General features: G+C 40.2%; 2 protein-coding genes across 3 annotated transcripts in view; one reads left to right on the top strand and one right to left on the bottom strand.

The window, feature by feature from the left end:
• Window positions 1–505: 505 nt before the first annotated feature.
• LOC122879695 (annexin A2-A-like) lies at window positions 506–13,882 on the bottom strand. 2 transcript variants are annotated; one of them, XM_044204174.1, is made up of 14 exons: window positions 13,335–13,350; window positions 11,940–12,023; window positions 10,456–10,516; window positions 9,761–9,854; window positions 7,968–8,062; window positions 7,651–7,764; window positions 6,129–6,219; window positions 5,137–5,216; window positions 3,740–3,799; window positions 3,450–3,543; window positions 2,124–2,219; window positions 1,896–1,954; window positions 1,078–1,200; window positions 506–744 (listed from the first exon to the last, which is right to left on the bottom strand). In XM_044204174.1, the coding sequence occupies exons 3-14, from the start codon at window positions 10,504–10,506 to the stop codon at window positions 685–687; spliced, it is 1,017 nt and encodes a 338-aa protein (XP_044060109.1). In that variant the 5' UTR covers window positions 10,507–10,516; window positions 11,940–12,023; window positions 13,335–13,350; the 3' UTR covers window positions 506–684. The 2 variants fall into 2 exon arrangements, with proteins under 2 accessions (XP_044060109.1, XP_044060099.1); XM_044204164.1 differs by lacking the exon at window positions 11,940–12,023 and having other exon boundaries at window positions 13,335–13,882.
• An 8,655-nt stretch (window positions 13,883–22,537) lies between these two features.
• Window positions 22,538–26,500, top strand: part of cngb1a (cyclic nucleotide gated channel subunit beta 1a) — a 36,913-nt gene continuing 32,950 nt past the window's right edge. The window contains exons 1-3 of the mRNA XM_044198330.1: window positions 22,538–25,061; window positions 25,526–25,565; window positions 25,651–25,702. Coding sequence (XP_044054265.1) covers window positions 24,921–25,061; window positions 25,526–25,565; window positions 25,651–25,702 — 233 coding nt within the window. The 5' untranslated portion in view covers window positions 22,538–24,920. The remainder of the gene's footprint in view (window positions 25,062–25,525; window positions 25,566–25,650; window positions 25,703–26,500) is intronic.

Below are 26,500 nucleotides of genomic sequence, written 5' to 3'. Positions count from 1 at the left end.
CTATAGCTGTCATTCCTATTATTAATTTATTAATATTAACACTACAATTACTATTCTGCTATATAAAAAAAAAAATTCACACGGCCGCCCACCATTGAGTCTGGTTCTGCTCGAGGTTTTCTGGAAGTTTTTCCTTGCCTCTGTCGCCAAGTGCTTGCTCATGGTGGGATTTGCTGGGTCTCTGTAAATAATACTGTATTATAAAGAGTACGGTCTAGACCTGCTCTATAGGAAAAGTGCAATGAGATAACTTCTGTTATGAATTGGCGCTATATTTATAAAATTGAATTGTACCACTGTGTATCATGTTGGTAAAAAGGCGTATAAAAACCTGTTTGTATTCCTGTAGTGAATATTCTCACAGTGAGCTGCTGAATCTTTTACAGGTGCACACATGTACGCAGCAGAGACCAGAGTCTTTATTTTCGCTATAAGCTTCAGTAAAACACTCAGTGTGTCTCTGCTGCCCTCTGGTGGTCGTTTCATTAAACACCAAACAAACACAAACAGCTGAAAAGTTTTTATTTCACAAACTGAAGCTGCTCCGAGAGATGGAGGTGACATGAGCTGTTTGATATGGAAGTAAATACAAAAAGGCTCTAATACTGTAAGAAGATCTGCAGTCAGCTGACATTTCAAACCCAACGGCCTTCTGGGAAACTGAGTCCAGACAGAGTTGAGGCCTCAGTCGTCTCCTCCACACAGACTGAGCAGAGCCTTCTGGTAGTCTCCTTTAGTGTGCTCCTGAACGACACAAAGACATAATTAGCATAATAATAATAATGAAAATAATAATACTAATATCATCCATAAAACAAAATCAAGTAAAGGTTCTGCGTTCAAAAGTAAAAGTACAGTACAGCTATTACCAGCCAAATGTACAGCTATCAAAAGTAAAAGTACTCATTATGTAGAATGGTTATATTACTATATATTGTTGTTTTATTTTTACTGATGCGTTAATGCAATCCTCTCTGGTGTGTTCACTGGCCTTTGCTTGTGTGGGACTTTACAGGGAGTAGGTCTATTTCACACACACACACACACACACACACACACAGAGTGACTGGGACTCACAGCGATGGTCTGGTACAGGGATCTTTTGTGCTGCTTCTTGAACTCTGTTCTGATCTTCATCAGGTCGACTTCACAGCGAGAAACCATGATCCTGGTCACCACCTTCTCCTTCGCTCCTTTACTCTGCAGAGAGACAGAAAAAACAAGATGGAGGACGACAGACAGACATCAGAACCAACCTGTCTGTTCACCTGTCTGCTCGTCTCAGAGTTTCCAGATCTCAGCTGGTTATTACCGCGATGGACAAACGCAGAGGTAGAAGACGTACTCAGATATTTTACTTGAGTAAAAGTAGTAACACCGCAGTGTAGAAATACTTACAAAGTCCTGCATTTAAAATTTTACTTTAGTACAAAACTATTAGCATTAAAATATACTTAAAGTACTAAAAGTAAAAGTACTCATTATGTAGAACAGCCCATTTCAGAATAATATATATTATATCATCAGATAATAATTATCGATGCATTAATGTGTTCATCACTTTAATGTTGTAGCTGGTAAATGTTGGCTAGTTTTACACACACACACACACACACACATATATATATATATATATATATATATGTATATATTACTTAATATACTGATGGGTAGCTCGTGAATTTCCCCCTGGGATGAATAAAGTCTTGTTAATATAATAATATCATAATTTATTTGTTGATTATATTTTGTATTATTAATCTGAATCTGGACAGTAACGTAAGTTATCAAACAAATTTAGTGCAGTAAAAAGTTCAATATTTCCCTCGAAGTACAGTACGTGAGTAAATGTTCTTAGTTACTTTCCACCACTGGACAAAACTATGAAAACGTACCTTCATGGCTTCACTGAGTCTGTTGGCGAAGTACAGCTGCCTGTTTTCAAAGCACTCCACTGTGAAGAGAAGACAGACGGGCATTTAATAAACCTGGACAACTTCCTGATGTCTTCACCTCCTGTCAGGACATTTCCACTGTTGCTGGAATGCTGCAGTATCAATGCAATAACTAAAATCACATTGTCCTTTAAGCTCCCTGCGTGGTACTGATGTGTTGTTTGTTACCCAGAGTGAGGAAGGACTTCTCCAGATCTCCCTTCACCTCCTTCCTGATGCTCTCCTTCATGTCGTACGGACTGTAGCTCTTATACCTCTCAAACACTGACGGCACAAAACACACATCAAAAGAGACAACATGTAAAACGTAAAGCAAAACAACATACAAGTTTGTCCATTTATTAACTGTTACCACAATATCTCCCTAAACTTGACCAATACTGTAATTGCTATGCACAGATATTGTAGAAAACAAGAATTAAAAAAACCTTGACACTGAATGTAAAATAAACGCGCTCAAAAAACAGCACTGGACATAAAAAGGCATTGGCATTTTATATAAAAAACTTTCGCATTGAACGTAGAAAACACTGGCGTTGAACATGAAAAACGTTAATATTGAACACAAACAAATGCTGGCATTGGATATAAATCAACATTGGCATTAAACATAAAAAACATTGGCATTTAATGTAAAAAAAAATGTTGGCATTGAATGTAAAAATGTTTGTACTAAACATAAAAAAACGTTGGCATTGAACATGAAGAAATATTGGCATTGAACATAAAAAAATGTGATATTGAAAAAAAACAACCTTGGCATTGAATGTAAAAAGCGTTGCCTCTGGACTTTAAAAGAAAATGTTGGCATTGAATGTAAAAATGCTTGTACTAAACATAAAAAAATGTTGTCATTGAACATGAAGAAATATTGGCATTGAACATAAAAAAATTGTGATATTGAAAAAAAAAAAACAACCTTGCATTGAATGTAAAAACGTTGCCTCTGGAAACATAAAAAAAATGTTGGCATTGAATGTAAAAATGTTTGTACTAAACATAAAAAACGTTGTCATTGAACATAAAAAAATTGTGATATTGAAAAAAAAACAACCTTGGCATTGAATGTAAAAAACGTTGCCTCTGGACTTTAAAAGAAAATGTTGGCATTGAATGTAAAAATGTTTGTACTAAACATAAAAAAACGTTGTCATTGAACATAAAAAAATTGTGATATTGAAAAAAAAACAACCTTGGCATTGAATGTAAAAAACGTTGCCTGTGGACTTAAAAAAAAAGGCATTGGACAGAAAAAAACTTTGGCATTGGATATTTAATAAAAATAATTGGCACTGAACAAAAAAAAAATTGGCATTGAACATTAAAAAAACGGTATTGAACGATTTTTTTTAAAGAGTTTAAATTGAATGTAAAACAATGTTCAAAATAATCCGTGATTTTGCAGAATCGTTGTCTGGTGATTGGGTTAATCGGTACACGATGCTGTATGTGCAGACGTTAGCTCGTGTGTGCAGTGTTGTAGGTGTAGTTCACCTTTCTGCAGGTGGGGGACGCTCCTCTGAGCCATGATGGCGATCCAGGTCGCCACGTCGGTTCCCTTCCTCTTCACCCCGGCTTCATACAGAGACTGAGAGGGTCGCACATGAGAACAGAAGATGGTTTAAAATCATTCAAGGTATATAACACAGTGAGGGATTTCTGAGTGCTTGTGATTCATTGATTGATGGATTCCTCATTAAATACAAATGATCGATTACTGAGTGTTATACCATGAAACAAATTCACACCCAGGAGTCACAGATCTTTTGAAGACAAAAACTCACCCTGGCGTCTTCGTCAATCTTCTCATAGTCAACCACATTAGAGGGTTCATCTCTCTTTGTCTGTAGATCAAGAAAAAAGATTCGTGCCAGTGTTAAAAATGTAAAGTGTCAAAAGCTGCAACAGTAGAGCTTTTGTATAGCAGCAACCTTTAGTGGCAAAACTCGAGCAAATTAAATGTGTTTTTAGCAAAGAAATGTAATCTAAAAATATCTGATACATTTAAAAAGGGTCAAAATAGTGCAGAATGCTAAAGATTATTAATTATTATTATTATTGTAACAAATTATTATCAAATTGTCAAAATATTATGAAATAACACATTGTTTATAGCTGTGTTTATATCTATGTTCTCATATAAAGACCATCTGGTACCATACAGAAACTGGATCTGCAACTATAGGTATCACAAAAATCAAGAAAACTAAATGTTTTCAGCAAAATCAATAAAAACGTTAAAACTTGGATTATCACTTATGTTAAAAGATTGTATCTTCGTGCAGCAGTTTTTCTTTTTTATTTTGTTACTTCAATTTAATTATTTTAGCTTGTGAACAACCATCAAGTCTGCTGGTTCCACCAGTGGTGGAGGAAGTATTCAGAGCCTTTACTTCAGTAAGTAAAGTACTAACACCACACTGTAAAAATACTCTGTTACAAGTAAACGTCTTCAGTATGTCAGTATAATCAGGAAAATGTACTTAAAGTATTAAAAGTATGAGTGCTTGGTGCAGTGAAGCGTCCCTGTGGCTGTCGTACTGTTATATATTCTATCATCAGGTTATTATTCCTCGTGCATTAATGTAAAGCAGGATGTTGCTGCTGCAGCTGATTCTTTTCTCCATCGATCGATCGATCGATCGGTTTGGAAAACTGGTGAAAACGGTGAGAAACGCCGTCACGACGACCCAGAGCCCAAAGCGACGCCTTCACCGTGTCGTCGTGTCCGACCGACAGTCCAAAGCTCGACGTTATTAACAAACATCACAGTTATTACAGTCGTTCAGAGGAAAAGCAGCAGATCTGCACATCTGAGGAGCTGCAGCCAGGAAGTGATTTACAGGAGAAACGACTTCAAACATCAAAACACTTGCCAATTAATTTTCTGTCAATCAATTAATTGATTAATCGACTAGTCGTTTCGAGCTGGACTTGTATAAAGTTTTAGGGAGTCTAATTTATAACAAAACATCAGATTTTATAAACTCTTCATATGTTTTGTGCAAAAATAAAGTAAAGTAACTAGTTATCAGATAAATGTAGTGAAGTAAAAAGTGCCGTATTTCCCCCTGAGACGTACTTAGTTACATTCCACCGCTGGGTTCAACAAAAACATCTTAGTACACTCATATCTATTGTGCAGTTAGCATCTGTTAGCAACAATTAGCATCTAAGCTACCTGAACCAGAGCCAGCAGCAGTTTGGCGAAATCTCCTGATGTGTCTCCTGCTACGTCTTTCTCCAAGTCCTTCTTAAACGCTGCGGAGAGGAATAAAAGACATGAACTCTATGAAAAACAATCGTGAGGCAAATAAAGCTATGATGAAGCTAATGTAAGCTAACTAACCAGATGTTTGTAGTTAATATAGCAAATGTCAGCTAGCTAACATGCTACAAACATCTAGCAGTTCTCAAATAGCGCCAGTGTCAGTTTATACAAAGACCGCTAACTTTAAATGTTAGCATGCTAACTTTTAGTGCTACTAGGTGAGTCTTTGTCAGTAGAGGTGGTAGTACTAAAAGAAGCACTAAAAGTTAGCATGCTAACATATGGATATTTTCTATCATGATAAATGTGATTTTATATTTCAATATTGATATACTATATTGTGATACCAGAACCATTTATTGATACAATTACTAGATAACTTGGATATCTGTTTTTAGTTAAGCCAGCAAATTAAATACTTGACAAATCAAGGTACTTGATGCACAGATAATTCGCATTCAACATTGCTTGCAAAAGTCTGATACAACTAGTGACATTACAGGGACAGATACGTCAGTATAAACGGTTTAGTAAAATCTCTTAGTTCACTTGGTCTCACAGTATATGTCATCATATTGCTAGATGCTACTTGCTGGTGTCAAATTCAGTAATGTTGGTAGAAATGAGGATGAGGATTGGAAATTAGCAGTAGCTATAAATGCTGTGATACATTGCATTGGACAGTTATGCAATTCTCTATGTATACTGTATCTGTCTCTATCAAATAAACATTAAATAAAATAAATTCTAACAGTGTTATGATCTGCAAGGACTGTATGTACTGGACTGTATATATGATGCTAAAGAGCCATTTTTTCTACTGACAGCAGCTTTAAGTTCAAATGTTCGTTTCTTTTTCATCATATTATTGAATATTATTGGAACAGTATCGCCAAACTTACTCTCTTTGTAAACCCTCTTGATCTCCACCAGTTCTTCATTGTTTCTGGAGCAGACGATCTCAATGAGGGTCTCCTCGTCTGTTCCCAGTCCCTGGAAACACAAACGCCAGCAGGTAAGACCCCTCATCTTACAATTACACTCCTATTTTATAAAAGGTCGTTCTGTCAGAGCCACCTGATTGATCAAAGATGTTTTTCAACCACAAAGTAGGTACACCACCTCCCATAAAAAGGTACTGTTAAGTAAAAGTACTGGTTCGGTGGTAAAATGTCTCCTGTGATTCTATCTGACATTATTAGATTATTAATACAGATGCATCAACGTTAGAGCAGCGTTTTACTGTTGTAGCTGCTCGAGATGGAGCTAGTTTTAACTGCTTTATATACGGTTAGCTAGTTTGAACTGCTTTATACACGGTTAGCTAGTTTTAGCTGCTTTATATACAGTTAGCTAGTTTTAACTGCTTTATATACGGTTAGCTAGTTTTAACTGCTTTATATACGGTTAGCTAGTTTTAGCTGCTTTATATACGGTTAGCTAGTTTTAACTGCTTTATATACGGTTAGCTAGTTGTAACTACTTTATATACAGTTAGCTAGTTTTAACTAGCTAGCTAGTTTTAACTGCTTTTAACTGCTTTTTACACAGTTAGCTAGTTTTAACTACTTTATATACTGTTAGCTAGTTTTAACTACTTTATGTACAGTTAGCTAGTTTTAACTGCTTTATATATAGTTAGCTAGTTTTAACTAGCTAGCTAGTTTTAACTGCTTTTAACTGCTTTATATACTGTTAGCTAGTTTTAACTACTTGATTTACAGTTAGCTAGTTTTAACTACTTTATTTACAGTTAGCTAGTTTTAACTGCTTTATATATAGTTAGCTAGTTTTAACTGTTTTAACTGCTTTATATACTGTTAGCTAGTTTTAACTAGTTTATACAGTTAGCTAGTTTTAACTGCTTTATACACAGTTAGCTAGTTTTAACTGCTTTATGTACAGTTAGCTAGTTTTAACTGCTTTATATACAGTTAGCTAGTTTTAACTGCTTTATACACAGTTAGCTAGTTTTAATTACTTTATATACAGTTAGCTGGTTTTAATTGCTTTATATACGGTTAGCTAGTTTTAACTACTAGCTAGTTTAGTCCAGTGGTTCCCAACCTAGGGGTCGGACCCCTCCAAAGGGTCACCAGATAAATCTGAAGGGTCGTGAGACGATCAATGGGAGAAAAAAGAAGACAAAACACAGTCCTGGCACACAAATCTGTTTTTGGTTTTGAACTTTTCTCTAATCTTACATTTTTTTGTGAAATACTGGATCATTTGACCTAGTCGGGTAAACAGTTATTTAAATGAAACCATGTGAGAAGTTTAAAGGGAAAATGTCTCTTTAGTGGAACTGACAACAACTCATAAACATCTGAAACACGACAAGGCGTACAAGTACCTCAAAATTGTACTTAAGTACAGTCCTTGAGTAAATATACTTAGTTACATTCCACCACTGGTGACTCTGACCTTCATGGAGGCTTTGAGCTCGGAGGCGTCGTACTGAGCAGTGCTCTTCATCAGACCCAACATCAGAGCCTCCAGAGAGCCGGACAGCGCCCCCTTCAGGGCTGTGACCAGATCCTGAAACGGGTACAAGGGCACAAACCATTAATGAAATGTCTTAGAAAGTAAAAATGTCTCTTGAAAAACACTGGAAACAATAATTTGACACTGAAGCAGAATGTACTAGCAGGGTGATTATGCCACCTACTGATTCAGGCCTGCATGTGAAAGGTCATGTCTATGAACATCTACGTGTTAATTAAAGGAGAAACATTTTTAACCTTCTTGGCGAGCCGTTCATATTCGAAGGCAATCTCTCTCCGCTGCTCGTAGCTGCGTCTGGTCAGGATGTCGATGATGGTCTGTTCGTCTACACCTGCAGGATTTTATGAACAGGTTTCATTTTTGTTCAATTTCAACTTTAAAAGCTTTTCATTAACACTGTCAACAGAGTCCTGTGCAATTTATTTCAGACCAGATAGAAAATATTCTCACGTTTTAACCTCTTTAACTCTGCTGGACTGTTTGTCAGTGATCTGATCACCATTAAGACGCTGCACAATAGTACACTGCGACATCACTTTTGGGAGCGTGGTCAGGAGTACAACAGAGCTGAGATGTTTAAATAATACAGTGTTTCCCGGAGCAACCAAGTAAAGCAACCACTGGGAACTGGTGTACTGTATAAAGTTAACACATATTAATTAAACATCAATCTTCAAGTATTTTTCTTGCATATTTCAGTGCTCTTAGAAAGCCAGAGAGACAGAAAAACAAGGGCATCAGTCGTTTCAACAAACGCCCCAAAAACATCTGTTAATGTTCAGGGGACAGCGCCCTCTAGCGACTGTAGGAATTATGACGGTAGCAAAAGAGGAAGTCAGGTGACGTTGGATGGATGGGTCAACAAAACATCAGACTTTTTTTAGGCTTTGTGGTGAGCAGCTCACCTTAACCACGGGGTTGTTACTGTAACCATGACGACGAAGGTCGCCTAACCTTAACCAAGTATCCATTTTGACCTAAACCCCGACCTTTCCCTAAACCTAAACCTAACCAATCACATCATCAAACAGATTTATTCTCCAGCAGTGATGTGTAACAGCGATGAAGACAGACAGATGATGTCGTCCTGCAGACGGAGGCGTCAGATCAGGAAACACTTGATTTCCACACTACAAATGACGTATTTTGTCGCTTCACTTGAAGGACTTGTTGGATCAGTTCATCTTTAGTTATTTGCAGATGTTTTGCTCCTGACTTTCTGTAGTTTCTTTCATAAAAATACATGAAAACAAAGCTCTTATGTGTTACATAATATGACTAAATACTCTCAGCTGTGCATGTGGCAAAGAGAAACACTTTGACTTCATTTTCTTCCTTCATCTAAACTCTGTTTTGGATCTGTCTGTGTTCATCTTTAACGTCTGTATGCTAAACTCTTTAATTATCAGCAGTTTCTTTGTTTCAGCTTTTTAAAAATGACGGAAAATCTTCAGTCTGCTGAGGGACGTCCTGCTTTTACTGCAGCTCACCACACACAAACACAGACAGAGAGGAGTCAGACCTGTACAGTCTGCCTCGCAGGTTCGATTCCCTCACTGCTGTAGAGTCTGCAGTGGTTTTAGTGGCATCTGCAGATGAATTCCTCCAACTTTTATCCAGAACTTTTCACCAGAAAACATGCTGTTATGGTTTGAACAGCTCATACATGGACAGAAGCCAGTCGGTAATCTGATATCTGACTGCGTCTGGATGAGTTTCGCTGCCCTCAAAGAAAACTGAAATCTGCTGAGAGAAACGCTGCAGGAGTGGGATTCAAAAACAATACCACCACATTAAAACAGGAATCTAAGAGTTCAGCAAGCGTCCCGTAAGTTTGTCCTGATGGTGGCCCTAGAGGACAGGTAATGTCGTCAACAAAATCTAAATGGTTCATCCTCTGGAGAGCAGGGACACGTTAAGTGTCATGGCGTCCACTAAATTATTTGTGATGGAAGAGTCGGATCACAGCTACATAACTCTATGTGGAAACTTCCAGACAGCAGGCAGGTGAGTTGTTGGACCCTCTCACCTTTAGTTTTGATGGCCGTCTCGATCCTGGCAGCGTCTTTGGCCGGGTCGAAGTCTCGTACCGGCACCACGGTGGGGAATGTGGGCTCCGCCTCCTGCAGAGGACAGAGAGAGACATGTAACCTCACAGTCTGCTGCTGATCGTATGTACGGTGGCCCCTGTGGGGAAAAAAACATGTGCAAAACCTAAAGCATCAAGATTAAGACAAAGATCAGATGTCCAAATTTTCCGATGTTTGACTGGAAGGAAAAACACTGAAAGAAAAGTGTGTTTTCAGAAGTTCAGACATGATCTGTTTCTGCTTTTCCATCAATCATATTCTACGATTCTTCACTCGGTGTCTGAATGAATTATTGATCAGTCTTCAGTTTATCAGATGAACTTTGGGCGAAGAACAAACCACACCTCTATCTGCTTTGTGACAGCAGTAAAACACTGTAGAGCCTCGACACTGTGGATCCTCTCAGAGCTTCGGGCAGTGAAGATATGAGAATCTGGACGTGCCGTTATATAATCGTAAGAAGATTAAAACGAGAGCAGCGCCCACAGATGTTAGGTGTTGGAATCAGGACGTTAGAGGTGGATATGGAACACATTTAATATTGCAATAATTATCACAGCATTATCCTGATAAATATTGTCATTGGTGCAGTATTGTAGTCCAGTTTCCTGTGTGATGTCAGCAGGTAACTCACCGCTCCGTACGACAGCGTCAGCTGGCCCAGGAACTCAGACACCAGCGCCATGTTAGTCGATCTAGTGAGAGTCAAGACAGACAGCTAAAGCATGTGTGATATGTATTTGATATATATTTGATACGCCAATTTTTCCACGTCAGCAGATTCTGCAGCTGTCGCACAAAAGACAGTCAGATGGCAACAGTGACAGTAGTTATAATTCCATTTAGGGCTGCAACTAACGATTGTTTTCTGCATCGATTTATCTGCAGCTTCTTTTTCATCAGTTAATCGTTTGGTCTGTAAAACACCAGAGAAAAACGCTCGTCACAATTTCCTAAAGCCCACGGTGTCGTCGTCCTTTTCTGTGTGCCTATCCGAAACTCAAATATATTCCGTTTATCAAAATAGTTGCCATTGCAGCTCTGATACCATTCAAAGGATCAAGGAATTTCAAGGATTCAAGGAATTTATTGTCGTATGCATTAAAATCCCACCAGTGTATTTCCATACGCCGAAACTATTGTGCTTGCTCTCCTGTCAGCATGTACACAGTACAGTCATTGTATATCTGTTACATTCATACAGTTACAAACAGTCAACAGACGTTTCCATCAGCCTCCCATCACATCTTATCTTCTTCGATATGCAAACTTTTCCACTTCAGCCAAGCGTAAAAACCTTTTTTTGGGATATTCATTCTTTTTACGACTTTGTGTTGCCTACGGAAGCCCTGAGAGGCAAATGAGAAAAAAAATATTCTGGTGATCCGTTTTCTAAGTCTGATCTAAATAGTTTGCAGCCATTTGAACACCGCTCGCCTCGCCCTCCCCTTCTATTACCATTACCCACTACCACATGTTCTAAACAGGACTTCTTCCAGGTGAAGCGCCGATTAAATTACATTTCTAGCCAAAAGAAAGACATGACAGTAATGTTACATAACTTGCTAACACACAATATGTGTACCTTGTGTTGAGAGTGCATGGAGAAATTAAAACTTCACCTGGAAGAAAACATGAATGCTTTCAGTCCTATTAAAAATATGGGGCAGTGCTACACTTCAGCCTCTTGTGGCCAAAATTAGTATTACCACAACAAACGCTTTTTCACCTGCCAAAACTTTCTTTTTCACCTTTTTTCATAGGTGAAAAAAAAAACACAGGAAAGAAAACTATTTTGATCAGACTTAGAAAATGGATCGCCAGAATCTTTTTTTTTTTTTCTCATTTGCCTTTCAGGGCTTCCGTAGTTTCCACTTTTATGTACAAATTAAAAATGTACATAAAAATGTGAGACGGAGACGACCGACTGACACCAGAGGAGAAATCACATCAATAAATTCAGTCTCAGTGACTCTCAGAGCAAACTGCAGGTTTGACCGCTCCCCCTCCTCCTCCCAGTGGAAACGTTCGCTTTCCTTTTCAGATTTACTAAAAATTGATGAGCAAACAATAGTCTGTTAATGTTTAAAACTGCAGAATCCAGCAGGCTGTAAGCACCTCAGAGTGAGCGCTCAGATAGGTGTGTCTGATTTATTGACTGGGACCTGCCAGCGGGTTAGTCTGCAGGAGAGGCCGGAGCTGCTGATAAGGAAAATGGATCACAGAGCAAACAGATGTGAAGAATTATGGAGCCTGTTATGTAACAGACACACACACACACACACACACACACACACACACACACTCTGAACGTCAAATAAATTACTCAATGAAATCAAAGCGTACACCTGTAAAGTGTTAAGTAGTTACTAATGTATTTAATACATTTGAGAGGAACTGGAAAGCTTCCTCGACCTTTGACCCTCTTACAAAACACCAGCAGGAAGTGTGTGAGGGTCAGCGTTTCGTCACACAGGCTCAATCATGTTAACTCATTTGGTGATAGATAGTGACTTATCATTTATCTAAACAGAAATCTTTGAGATTGCCACTTCAATGATGGCTCCGTTCCAGTATATGTCGCAATACAGTGTACAGTAGCAGTTAATAATGTCAAAATGTCTGCTGTGAAAAAGGTCCATTCAACTTTAGTTTCACTCCACATTCCCCCCCCCTGGTCCTCGTCCCCTTGTCCCCAGTTTTCAAACTAAAATCCCAGCATCTTTGGTTAATGGCTCAAATCACTTAGGCAATCAGGCACTTATTTTGAAGGTTTAGGGGAACCCAGAGTTATAGATGCTACTTCTGTTGCCAAAAATGTATTTTAAAAAAAGCATGCTTTAATTAACAGTTTTGCAAGTTAATGTTTGGTTAGAAGCAGCTAACAAAATACTTCTCAATGACTCATCTCCCTGCTGCTCCAGCTGGTTTCAAAATAAAAGCCTTCAGTCAGTGTTGAGTCCTTTTTCTGATTCCTGCATGTTTATGAATGGATTTGATTTGTCGACTTAACACCATGTGATTGTTGTCTTTAATGTCTTTTCTAAGGACCTCCAGGAACAGCAGCAGTAGGCGGTCCAGATGAAATAAAGAAAAGAAGAAATAAACTTCAGGCTGCAGAGTCTCATAAACTCTTTGTTTCTTCTTCCAGATGACGAGCTCCATCTCCTCTCTGTGAGCCTCCCTCGGTAAATGGCGTGAACACGATACTCTGGTAATTACAGGCAGGCAGAGAGCAGAGAGGGTCTGCAGGGAAGACTTTACCCGGCCACACCCATCGACCAGCCGGCTGTTACCACATCTAAAGTCTCCTGGGTGAGATTTTATCTTTTAATAGATTCTGAATGATTTATTTCAACAGATGTTTCTTGAGGTTAAAGTACCAAAAACACCTGAATACTTTTTGTTGTTTTAGAGTTGCCGATTATTTACTCCCGTTGTCTTTTAGCAGAGTACAACTTGAAATCTTTGTACAAACAAACAGTTGTGAGTGTGTTATTCGTGTTTTCTTACCTTCAGAGAAGCAGCAGCAGTGAGGCAGCGAGCAGCAGCAGCAGCTCCTTTATGGTCCGGGACGGGACTGGGTGTGGTGTTAAATACCAGCTGACTCACACACACACACACACACACACACACTCCTCTCTGCCCTATCTGACTGCCTGGATGACTCAGTGGATGAGACTTTTACACATACAGACTGAACACATGGGCATAAATTCGTCACTGAGGCTCAGATCGCCTCGCCTGCTTTCTGCCTTATTGCAAGCTCAGAGACAATAGTGGTTTCTGAATAGTTGGTCCATTAAAACAGTAAACGGGGGCATCTGTAACAGTTCAAGCACATTGCTAAATCAGAGCTCAAGGTATGATAAACTGTAGGTCTCCATAGCAACAGTGCTGATACTTCACAAGTGATAGTTAATGACTAGGTGTGCTGATCATTGTCTCTCTGGACACCCGGGAGCTCATTGTCCTCTCTATGTGGACCAGTCCACTATCGTAGGAATTCTGTTCATATTGGACGATTCTGCACCTCGTGATTTTACCAAACTAGCATGCTAACATGTTTAGCAAGTAGTGTTTGCCATGTTTACCATCTTAGTTTAGCATGTTAGCATGCTAACATATGTTAATTGGCACTAAACTCAAAGTACAGCTGAGGCTGATAGGAATGTCATTAGTTTTGGTCATAAACCAAAGTATCCATGTGTTAAGAAGTGTTTGTCATCCACTTCATTTCCGCAGGGTGGAGAAGGGAGTCCGGCAGACTCTACATATGCTGGAGAAGGACAGGCCGCCTCCATCCACAGGATACAGCAAGTAACCAATAAAAACCAGGAGGTGAAAGAGCAGTTAACGTCTTCAGCAGCATATCAGATTTTAATCTAATCCACACAGGAGAAAGATCTGCAGCTAGTCTAAACTGGAGGTCCAGGAGATACAGCTCCATTATTGTAAAGGAGATGACTTCATTTAACGTTATTTACAAAGCAGCTTAAAGACAGACTCCCTGACTTTACACTTCCTCAACCCAACTGAGAATCAGCCGTGTCAAGGTTTTGACCATGCAGCAACTGTTCCCTGGCAGAGCCTGAGATATACAACATTTAATGAATATGAAAACATATTAAAAACATTTAAATTCATGCTAATAAAGGGGAGGTGGAGGGAGTTACATTTCTGAAAGCAGACAGCAGTGTAGTATTGAGTCGTTACGTCGCGCGACGGTGGCAACCCTAACTTCCAAGCTACTCCCACCCCCGTCAGTGAGGTCACTTCCTGCAGTGATTCACCTGCACACTCACCTGAGGCTGCAGCTGTAAGAGTGGGTGGGGCTTGTTCACCTAAAATTCCTGTAACTTAATGACCTTGATCAGATCCATAAAACCCATCCACCCTGCTACACCCACTTTATCACTCACTGTCTAGATAAATATTAGCAGAACTGGTTGACCAGTAATTAAAATACCTGCTCCAGTCCACCATCTCCTCCCACTGATCCCACTGTATCTGTTTTAAACATCTTTAACACCAGATTTGATTTTTAAAACCGTTAAGTAGCTTTAAAGGTAGAGAAAAATGACTGTTACTGTGAGACAAGAAACAAACAAAGATCACTGAAATATTTAGTTTCTGTTCATATGAGAGTGGGACATAAATTTAGCATTTGAATATCTGTTTATACATTTTCTATGTGTGCGTAGCATGGAGGGGGCTACAACTGCATTTCATTGCATGCAATCCTGTGTTGTAAAATGACAATAAAGCTGAACCTGAACCTGAAATAGTAGCTGGTCTGAATTAGTTAACAGAAGTGAAATTGTCTATGAACAAATCTTTGGATCAAAACAGGAAGTCAGGGCTGTGACAATCAGATTCAACTGTTGGAAAGTGTTCAACACGTCTTTGGCAGAGTTTTAGAGACACACAGGGGACTGCCCAGTGTTAAAGCTACTAGTGGAGAATCAGCCCAACAGCTTTCGTACAGACATAATGTTGGAAATCCAAAGAGACTGCGCATATGGGCCATTTTTACTTTTATTTTTACTGAATTTTATGTGGAGACGGGGAGAAATTTCACCCCTAATAATTTCATAAATAGCATTTGTCCCCATCGGTTAAAGCGATCCAAATCAAGTTCACTCTTGTGACAAGCAAGAATTAATCAATAAAGGGACACACACACGAGCTAAGTATCAGAACACGTCAAAACCAGCCCATCCTCACCAGAAAAACGGCCGTGTAGGTCGACTGTGAAAGCAGCTTATTACGACCCATATTTACGGCTGCGACCTCTAGTGGCTGTATTATTTATGACGGGAGCAAAGGAGGAAGTCAGATGGCGTTGTATAAAGAGCGACAAAGTCCATGTCAGGACATGGTTGTGGTGGTGGATGGGTCAAACAAACACAGGACTTTCACCCAGAAGACTTGGGTTCGTGACCTGTGTGAAACTGACACATGAGTTATGTAACTTATTTTAACCCAAACCACGATCCTTTCCTAAACCTAACCAAACTGCGACTGTATCACAACATTAATCACATGTTTAACATCATGTGACTTACGTAACGTACTTAAGCGGTACGCCTGTCGCTGGTACTTTCCAATGGTCTTATATGTCGTTTTGAGAGTCATTGACTACAGACCTATTCTGTGGTTTAGGTACGAGGATGTGTTGGTCAAAACACACTTATCCATTGCTTTCTATATAAGCCTGCACTCTTCATGGGTTGATGCGTCAGTTGATCTCCTGGTCCATCTTAAGGTCAATGTGTGCTCTAAACTAACTAGTCCGTACGACATGTTGTCCAACCACGTTAGAAGGTAAAAGTGTTTATAGTTGTCCCATCATAGAGAGGGGGGAGATGCAATGAATCTTAGCAATTGGGATAACGGAGCACACGTTCAGGAAGTCTCTCTTCAAAGACATTCCTGGTGATGCATCTGTTTGTTCATACTAAAAGAGACCGAAGTAGTTTTGAAAAAGAAGAAAGTTCAAAGCCCGCCTTCTTTCACACCTCCACACACCTGGCCAATCACTACATAAAGTGGAGGTGATTGCTGGATTTTAATTTTCAGATTGTTAAAAAAATTATTGTACGCATTCCCCCCAATTCTGACGTCAGAAAGGTGTGGGTCATCAGGTTTTCAGACACTGTTCGAACATCCGACAAGCACTTTGTTTGCAGTATACTGATGTCTTTACCCTCACTCGTGACCAAGACCACGCGATACTTGAACACCTTTACTTGAGGCAGCAACACAATCCCAACCTGAGAGGGGCAATGCACCGTTCCAGCAGAGTACCATGGCCTCAGAGACTTGGAGATGCTGAATCCCATCCCGGCTGCTTCACATTTGGCTGCCAACTGGCCCAGTGTGCTGGAGGTCACGGCCTCAAGCCAACAGAACCACATCATCTGCAAAAAAGCAGAGATGCAATCCTGATGTTACAAATCCAGAGACTCTACGCCTCGCTTGCTCCTTCAGAGACTACGAACAAAGATCTAATTCTGGTTACAACGTCCAGGTGGCTCGTAGTAACGGCCCCAGTGCCCCGTACTCCTACAGCACCCCCACAAAATATCCCCGGGGACACAGTCATAAGCTTTCTCCAAGACTACAAAGCACATGCAGACTGGATGGGCAAACAACTCCCGACCAGTCTCCTTGCAAGACTAAAAGGCTCGTCCACTGCAGCTCCAGCAAACACTTCTCTGTGAGGACCATAGTTGTGGTGGTTTGAACAGTTTTCAGCAGGAATGAAATATATAAATATAGGTGAATATGAGGTGAATGTGGCGACGGTCAGCTGATGTGAATCCAGGCTGCAGAGTGAGAAACCTGCAGTCGCTCAGTGTTCAATATGAACCTCTGACTGTTTGGCTCTGATCAGCTGGACTTTGCATTCTTTCCTCTGTTATGTAACACAAAGCTTTTCCACTTACAGAGGAAGCTCCTGCGGACAGAAACAGCGTTAATGGTGAGCGGAAAGCTCTATTGTTTTCTGTTGGGGTTTTTTTTTACCTCACAGCAGCAGAGGGACCTGACAATGAACTCTCCTCACTTTTTTAAGAAGACATCTTGAAAACCTGACGTGAAATTCACTGTGGATATTCAAAGACTGATTCATATGTTAATGCCAGCTCATAACTTCATTTTCCAATAATTCCTTAATTTTTTTCCGGCAGCACTTTTTTTCAGAGGCACTCAGTGTTTATCTCTGACAAATACAACAATCAGACTCCACTTCTGTATTTGTTAATTGCCAGATTACATGAAGTCTCCAGGTAATTAGTCGAGAGGAAAACATTTTAATTTAAGATCAAAAAGCCAAGTGTAGAAACATAAAAGGAAATTATGGTTCTTGCGATCATTAAATTATCATTGTTTGATTTTTCTTTGCATGTTTTCATCTCATCCAGCACTTCCACAGTTCTGACTTTATAAAATGTAAATCATCCTTTATAACTTTTCACACACACACACACACACACCAGGTGGTGTGTGTCACAGATACTGATGTCAGTTTCTCGCTGATGAAGGCATCCGATGAAGACAGTGTTCCTGCTGAGAGGTGAAGAGGTTTATAAAGTGGTGTAATCCAGAGAAATGTGAACTGGACTTCATGCTGCCCTCACAGCGAGGAACTGAACTCTCAGCCCGTGTTGCCACGATAACACAATCAAAAGCTGTATATCATCAGAGATATGTGAAGTAAACACTGATAAAGAATCAGGACAGTTTCAGTAAAAAGGCGTTTTGAAGAGTTTTGGTGTGATGTAATTGCTTTTGAAACAGGATGTGGAGGCAGGACATAAGACAGTGAGGCAGGTTTGATTGGATGAGAGACGCAAGCATGAGCACGAGGTCGAAACGGGATGAATGAAGGTTTTTCATGTAAGAAGACAATCCCAGGTGTCCAGCTGAGTTCGGGCCACTTGATTTGGGCTGAGAGTCACATTCATGGTAGAAACAAACGAAGTGGAGAAACAAAAGAAAAAACGTCTAAATATCATTTCAAGAAAGTGTTTCCTGACGTGTGAGGCCTGGAAGCTGTTTGTGGGTGAAACCAGAAGCAGACGGAGTGAATAACTGCTGACGTCATGAAGCCTGAAGAGCTGAGAGCATCAGCTGTGTGTGGAGCGATGAGGAGGCTGGAGCCTTCCTCACATGAACACATGAAGCCGACAGAAGCGTCATGTTTCCATCATGTTTTCCATCGTCTGAGCTTCCACTGGAGCTCTTTTGATGACGTCGTCTCGCCGCGTCTTCTTCTTCTGCGCTGCTTTAACGGCAGCGGCTGGAGGATCAGCTCCACCAGCTGTTCACCTCCATCAGCCAATGAGCTCGTGTTCTCGCAGCAGCAGCAGCACCAGCGGGTGGAGACGAGCAGCGAGTCACGTTTCCTTTTGACGATTTTCTGGAAATTTGTTTAAAATTTGCGCTTCATTTGGATGAAAACTTTCAACCATTATAACTGATCCCTGAGTTTTTCACACAGAGCAACGTTATCGTTCAGTCACAAAGGTCATGATGTAAGTACTGTTGACATGGTTACCATGGAAACACAGACAGAATCACATGTGAGTCATATCTGTGTGTGTGTGTGTGTGTGTGTGTTATAACCCGAGCTCTGCCTCCACAGTGAGTATGAGCTGCTCGCAGTGTTGTGTTCAGAAACACGAGCGTGTTTATTATAAAGAGTTTATTTGGAAACAGATGTGGAGAATATTTTCTGTTCAAAAAGAAGGAGGTTAGATGACACCATCTGTTGTTTACGTGAGGTCAGTGTTCAACGCGTTATTGCTGAACACTGAAACCTCGTCGCTCTTCTTTCCTCTCTTCCTCTTTCTTTTTCTTTCTCCATTCCTGTTCATTTGTTTTTTCACCCACCAGTGAAACGAAGCTACTTCTTTACGAGTATTTGTACTTTTGATGCAGGACTTTTGCTTGTAAGAGTGTTTTTCAACTGTATTACTGCTCACGCTAAAGAATGTGGGTACTTCTTGTACCACCGGTCAGAAAACACATAACCTGTAACAAACTGTGACAAACGAATAACCTCGGGGCTCGCAGAGGTCTGATGTGGTCTGACTCAGACCACATGACTTCTGCTGCAGACACTCTGATGTTGTACCTAACAGCTTCTCCACAGGAGGGCGGTGTGAGCTCATCTGACCTCAGATCCACTGCTGACCAGGACGCCTGAAGTGTTCATGATGGGAGAGTTATTTGACTTCCATTATGACAAGTCCAATTAAACCAAACCAACCAGAATTCAACATTTTGTTAAGTAAATGCAGCATTCAAATCTGGTCTTTAATCCTTGAGGGCGGGGTGGGGGTGGGTGGGGGCTAATACTAGGGTGCCAGATCCTCATTTTACAATCTGTAAAAAAGTAGAAAACAGCGTAGGGAAGGAAAGAATAAGATGAGGGAAAGGAGGAGGAGGAGGGTTTTGTCTGATGAACTTAATGAGCTGAGACAAAAAGAAATGTTGTCTAACTTTAGAAACTTGATCATTTTTGGCAGAAATGGCCAATTTATAAATCCCAGAAAACATGTGAGAATATGTTTTAAGATGCGTCAGCCTCCCTCCATGTTTGTCTGAACAGAAAACAAAACTGTAGTGAACTTAAATGAAATTTAAAAACTCGACCATCTCTGATGGTATCGGGGTTTTGGGACATAAAAAGTTCGGTCTCGCAGGACAGCAAAGTGTAACGAACCTGGTCTGAAGTGTCCTCGGGTCTGTGATCTGGCTCAGGTAGCTGGAGCACCTGAGCTCCAATCCTCTGTTTCGCTGACGCTGGACTTAACCTCGTTAGCAGCTAATCCTCCTCAGGGCCACATTAACAGCTTTAACCTGGAGCTGCTGCAATATGCTCCCGGCTGAGAGGCTGGCACACAAACACAGCAAGCCAAACACTGCGGCTCTGCATGTATGTCCCCAAACCCGGGTTATACAGGACTAAAGATTCAAAACTTCACTGTCTGCTAAAATATACTTTCATCAGAAAACCCAAAGGAAATAAAATCTACTGTAATATCAAAAGCAAATGAATACAAAAGAGGAACAGCTGTAAAAGTACAGAAACAGACAGATAATTGAATCGAAAATACATTTACAACTTAAGTACATGCAGACTTTGTTTGGTGTCAGTAAAATAAAAATAAAAAACAGAAAAACAGTAAATTAGGTATCTTTACAAGAAAATTAAAAAGTGTAAAAAAAACAATGAAAGTTTTTTTAAAGTCGAAGTTTCTTCTCGTTTTGAGTCTTGATCAATATGAAACACTGAGAAAGTTCTACTGTGGCGGTGAGGAGACATAACGGCAAACCGACCTTAAAGAAACGATCATTAAAACCTTAAAATAAACGGTGAAACAGACAAATAGAAAAACGTGGAATTACAACCAGTCTGCTGTTGGATCTTATGGAGTAAGAGAACCAGACCCAAAACCCACATGTGACAAATTCACAAATCCTCCTTTAAATTAACATTAGCATATTTTCATTGTTTTCTTTTCCCAAGCATGGATGACAGTTTCTAACTTCTAATTAGATGAAACAAAGATGAAAACACAACCTGACTCCTGATTTTTCACGTTAAAGCTCAGTTGACTTCCGTCCGTTCCTTCAGCGAGGCGATGAAGACGAGGGCTCCTGCTGCTTCCTGTCTGATGTGAGGTGCTGTGAATTGCTCAGTGTTTGTTGCAGATGTTGAGCCCCGTCAGTCATCAGTCGCACCATCAGGACCGAAGCTCGGCTCTCCGGTCCGTCCGAACCCAAACAACGCACGGAGCTCACAGAGCGGTAAACAGTGTTTTTATTTCTTCACAGTAACGAACTAATCTTTTCTCATCAACTTAAAGTGAATATACGCTTTATTAATTTCAACTTAGAAACATGAGTTCTTCTGACTCCAAGTCTTTTAAGTTGAAATGATGAGTTGAATGAATGAAACTGCTGAGTCTCTAAAGAAACTTCCCAGCATGCATTGGTTCAGGTTAAAAACCCGTCTTTTTGTTAATGTGAAGAACTGACTCAACTTCATATCTGAAGTTTCTTGAACGTGTTTGCTTATCTAAAGTCATCTTGATTGGTTTTACGTTTTCAAATCCCAGAAGATGGCTCTGAACGAAATATTCAGCAAACAGCATATTTAAAGGTGTGTAACAGGTTTCTTACTACGAGCAATACTTTCACATTAGTTCGTTCAATGATAACATACAGAATATTGATTAATCCAGCTTTAAATGTATGTTGTGTGTGTGAAGCCTATGAAATGGGTGAGAGCCTTTTATCACCTTTTCCTCAGAGGACAAAATTTCAAACGTGGTCGTTTATGTTTAGGGACGCCGTATTTTTAAGTTTAACCTGAGCGTTGACGGTGAATATGCTCATGCAACCGACAAACTCAATTTCTTATTCTACAAATGAATTGTAGAATAAAACAACCTAAACCTTTTACAACTTTATTAAAACAAATTTGGGACTATTACTGCACTGTAACTTTTATTCAATCAGTTTTATTTAATTATATCTTTTATTTTATGTACTCTTTTTGAATCATATATATGCATTTATATTTTTACATGTATATATATAAACATATATATATATATATATATATATGTGTGTGTGTGTGTGTGTTGTTATATTGTCTCGTGTTTCTTTTCTTAATGTCTTTTTATGTAAAACACTTGTTGCTGAATAGTGCCATACAAATAAACCCGCCTCGCCTTGTGAAGGGGAAACTGCTAATAAAACACCCCCATAACTGCTTTGTGCTAAGCTAGGCTAAACATGTGCTGAGTGATGAAACTGATGTTCATCGTCTCATCTGCCTCTGGAGAAGCAAACGAGAGGATTTATGTAAACGAGCCTTCCTGTCAATCTTCTGGCTTTTCTCTCGTCTAAGCTGAGCCATCGGTGGTTTCGTTCCTCAGCTTGTTCAGCCTGAGGACCGTGGTTCAGGTTGTGCCGAGGTTCCCTTCGTGTTTCAGCTTTTGGGAGTCTAATCTGCGCCCCCGTCCCATCCCGTTCTGTCTCGCTCTGCCCTTCACTTCCTCAGTAATCCTATTAGCAGAGTTCGTCCGTAATCCTCCCACAGTGTTCGGATCCCTGCAGGTCTTCACAGCTTCTTCACCGCAGCTCTGTGGGATGCTGCTGGACCCTGACTGAACAACCCAGGTAGGACAAGAGACCACCAACACATAGACCACACCCACCTACACCTTTACACTACATCCCAAAATACACCATCACGGACCCGGTCGTTAGCTGTGGAAATACTGCAGAGTAGAGTGGATTAGCTGTTGTTTTGTTGTTTCACTTAATTTTCTTTGGTTTATTGGAAATGTGCAGCACATTGTTTGTTTTTTGGATTTCTTTTCAGTTTTTAGAAACAGAAATGAAAGCATGAATAATAACTGGTGATGAGATTTGTCATGTTTTTTAGTTAAATTGCGGTTTGATGAGTTTGAAAAGATGGACCAACCGGAGGGTGGGGCAGGGGTCGGAGAGGTTAAATTAAAAACATGGCAAACACATAACATTGTTTCAGTCCTAAAAATGATCCAGTGTTCATATCGAGCAGAAAACACCTGAGAAGCTGCTGTCAGAGCCTCTAAGAACTGCTAACCCACTCTCGTCAGTCTGGTATCAGTGCAGAGTTTGGGCTCTCATACTGGTCTAACTGTGGCTTCACAGCCAAGAGTCAATAAGGCACTGAATACTGAATATTTGGGATGTTTTTTGCTTTATACAGGTTATCTGCAGCATCAGCATCAGTTGAAAATCCACCAAAGTGACTTCAGTTATGGGAAACAAGTTTGTTTGTTTAACAAAAGCGTTCATTTAACTCTGAGCTACGGGAAGCCAAAACAGTTTGGACCAACAACAACCTGGATCATGTTTGCTGTACTCATTTTTTAGGGGGTTTCCTCATCCGGATGAAGGCTTTAAGGATAGAGGGTGTTGTCTGCTGTCCAGATTGTAAAGCCCTTTGAGGCAAATATGTGATTTGTGGCTGTATAAATAAATTTTACTTGACTTGTGACAAATGACAAGCCACAATCTGCCCAGGGACCACGGTCCAATTTAGGGTGCTGACACTAGCCCAGAGGCAACCAAAGCGCTGCCAACTGGAGTTCCAAAATCCAAAATCGGACCAAATCTGGCAGCCATATAGGGGCCAGTGCCGGCGCACATTTGGTCCTCCGGCACTGGAACGCAGCCGAGTCAACACTGAGCCACAATCAGCCCGACCAAACTGAGCCACTTCAGTATCTACTGTTGGTGGACTGAAAGTCCTCAACGAACAACTGCGGGCTAACTGGTTGGCTGGATGACTGGCCTATTGGCTAATTCACTAGACAGCTAGCTGGTCAAAGGGCTGACTAGCTAATAGGCTAACTTATTGGTCATCTAGATGGCTAACCTACCAACTAGCTAACTGCCTGACTGACTAGCCTACTGATTGACTGGTTAACTGGTTGATTTGGTAACTGGTTACCTGGCTGGAAAATTCTGTGACTAGCCGACTTGTCAGCTGGCTAATTTGACTAACTGGCTGATTATTAACCACCAAACCGGTTACCTGGCTGATGACAATTGATAACTGGAAAACTATCTGACTGACCAACTGGTCGACTTTGAAACTGGCTAAATGGCTAAAAAGGCAGCTGGAGAGTGCGAGTGACAAACTGGACACCAGTGTTAACGGACGTCCAGCAGCACAGTGACACATCTGTCTTCTGCTGCCAGACCTCCTGTGGCGGATTAGGGTCATGGTCAGTCAGCTGTAATTGAGGCTGACACTCAGCCAGACATGATCTAAACACCATTAAGCACAGTACCGAGAAAAGCGTGTCAGTTGTAAACTCAGTGGAAATAGGGCTAATTATTTTTGTTTTTTATTTGTTTTTAAATCCAAGTTAATTTACCATTTTAATTTTGATTATTAAACATGTAAACTCTTCTGGAGCCTCTTTACAAAAAGCATGTTGTTTTGTCCCAGCACTGTTCAAACGCACAGGATTTTTATTTTAAAGATCCCAAAGTTTCCAAAGACGCAACGTGCACGCTCACTCGTGTGTAATAAAGATATATTTTCATCGGATGAAACGGTGCAGCCATTAATAACATCTCTTGTGTTGGAATAAAAGTGGCAAAACAATCTCACCACAAAGTTTTCAACAGCAGATGGGGTCTGCTCAGTTATCATTGACTTGCAGATCAATGGCCCTGTGGTGAGATTGTTTTGCCAAATGCTGTTTCGAAGGTCAAGAATAAACTTTCACTCTCAAATATGTATACTGTCTGGGAGGAAAGGTTTTCTTAAAAATGTAAATGCACTAGGGGAAATCAAGAGTCAAGGGAGTAAGACAATTGCAAATAAAAAAATCCCAAAAAGTTCCAAGTTTTGTTTTTGTTTTGTTTTTATTGGATTGGGTTTTTAAAAAAAAAGAAATAAATACGAAGCACGAAACCAGCGCCGTGAATAAATCATTTGAGCCACTTGTGTCGGGTGACAGCTTGACTTTTCCAAGCACTAACGGTCTCCGTTTGTGTGTTTGTTCATCGAGGATGTTGAGCTGGGTGGTCAAAGTCGTTCCCCAGCTGCCTGAGCCTCCGCCCAAAAAAGCTGAAGAGCAGGAGGCCAAGCCAGCCGCGGCCCCGCCCCCTGCTGCTGCCCCGCCTCCTGTCGCGGCCCCGCCCCCTGCTCCAGTAAGCCACGCCCTTTTTTGTTTACATGTTTTGATTGCCAAAACATTTTACTAACACATAACTTATCTGGATCCGGATGTTTTGTCATTTTCGTTAGCCTCTTGTAGCCTACGTAAAAAATCTGTGTCAGGTTTATTTGCACTGGCGTTTTTTGATACTACCACTGGGGAACGCCAAAGTCGACATTTTAGAAAATTTGTTTTTAATGTTTTGATTGACAGTCCCTCTCACATTAAACACATTTCTGGATCTTTATATTTTTACATTTTTGTTGGTCTCTTATATGTAATAATTCTGTGTTGAGTTTTGAAATCCTACACATACAGTATTGACTTTAATGACTTTGAAAGTTAGGGTCTTAAAACATGTATGTGATATATGTGTTTTACTTAAATGAATAAATAATAAATTATGTATTCTTTTAATAATATGTGTAAGACGGCGTCATTTTGTGTTTTCAACAGGAGAAGAAAGTGAAATTTCAAGATGAGTGCAAAAATGAAAGTAAGATCACTCACACAGCGAACATCACGTGCTTCAGTCTGGTTCTGTTCTTCACGCTAAATGTACATTACTGTTTTACTGACAGCTCCAAAAGCTGACAAACCCAAGCAGGAAGAACAGGCAGCGGAGGGCAACGGGTGAGTTATACTTACATCCACAGTGATGTCATAACAAGATATGACGAGAACAAAAGTAGTTAACTAAAACGAGAAAGAAACACACGTTTATCGAACATGATGTTAATGGAAATACACACCTGCTGCAGCGTTGGATTGTCTGCCTGCGTTAGCTTGCAGGCTCCATCCCGTTTAACAAAACAGCCCATAGGTGGAGCAGGGTGTCTCTGGATTGGGCGGGGTAACTACCAATCATTTTTTAATTTGGCCAATCAGAGGCTTACAATCCTCTGTCAATCAGAAAAGAAATTCACCAATACAGCTGTCAATCAGTTTTTAATTCGGCTAGTCATCGTTCTCACAGGAGACGGCGGAGGTTCGACACGAAGAAGCAAAGTTGACTTCTTTCTCAAAGTTTAGATCCAAAGTTTTCAGCTGTCGTCGACGGATCAAAGCGTCAACGGGCGGCAGCGTCTTTAATCTGCATTATGAAGTGGAAGCAGAGACGTTTTCATCATAACAGAATATACCGACTTTCAGTTTTGTTGGAAAGCTACCACAGGCTGCATGCAGTGAACTGCAAGCTAATGTTAGCTAACTCGCTAACCCTCTATGGGAAATTACAGTAGCACGCTAACAGGCTAGAAAAGCAGTGGTGCTCTTGCCTTACGAAAGTCTGAACAAACTTTTAAATCGGGCTTTGCAGACCTAACGTGAGTGAAGATTCAGCAGCTGGATTGCTTATTTGTTCAGAAACAGACTTTGGTGGACGGCTGAGGTGAAATAAGTGAAAGTTTACGTAGCCAGCTTCATAAAACT

Source organism: Siniperca chuatsi, linkage group LG1, assembly GCF_020085105.1.
Source record: "Siniperca chuatsi isolate FFG_IHB_CAS linkage group LG1, ASM2008510v1, whole genome shotgun sequence".
Lineage (NCBI taxonomy): Eukaryota > Metazoa > Chordata > Actinopteri > Centrarchiformes > Sinipercidae > Siniperca > Siniperca chuatsi.
This window is presented reverse-complemented; position numbering and strand designations above follow the sequence as displayed.

Excerpts from the sequence above, each read along its gene's own strand:
- LOC122879695 (XM_044204164.1), bottom strand. The coding sequence starts at position 10,506 with ATGGCGCTGGTGTCTGAGTTCCTGGGCCAGCTGACGCTGTCGTACGGA. Across the intron at positions 9,855-10,455 it reads TGACGCTGTCGTACGGAGCG|GAGGCGGAGCCCACATTCCC; the intron begins GTGAGTTACCTG and ends TGTCCTCTGCAG. Across the intron at positions 1,955-2,123 it reads GAAGTCCTTCCTCACTCTGG|TGGAGTGCTTTGAAAACAGG; the intron begins GTAACAAACAAC and ends TTCTCTTCACAG.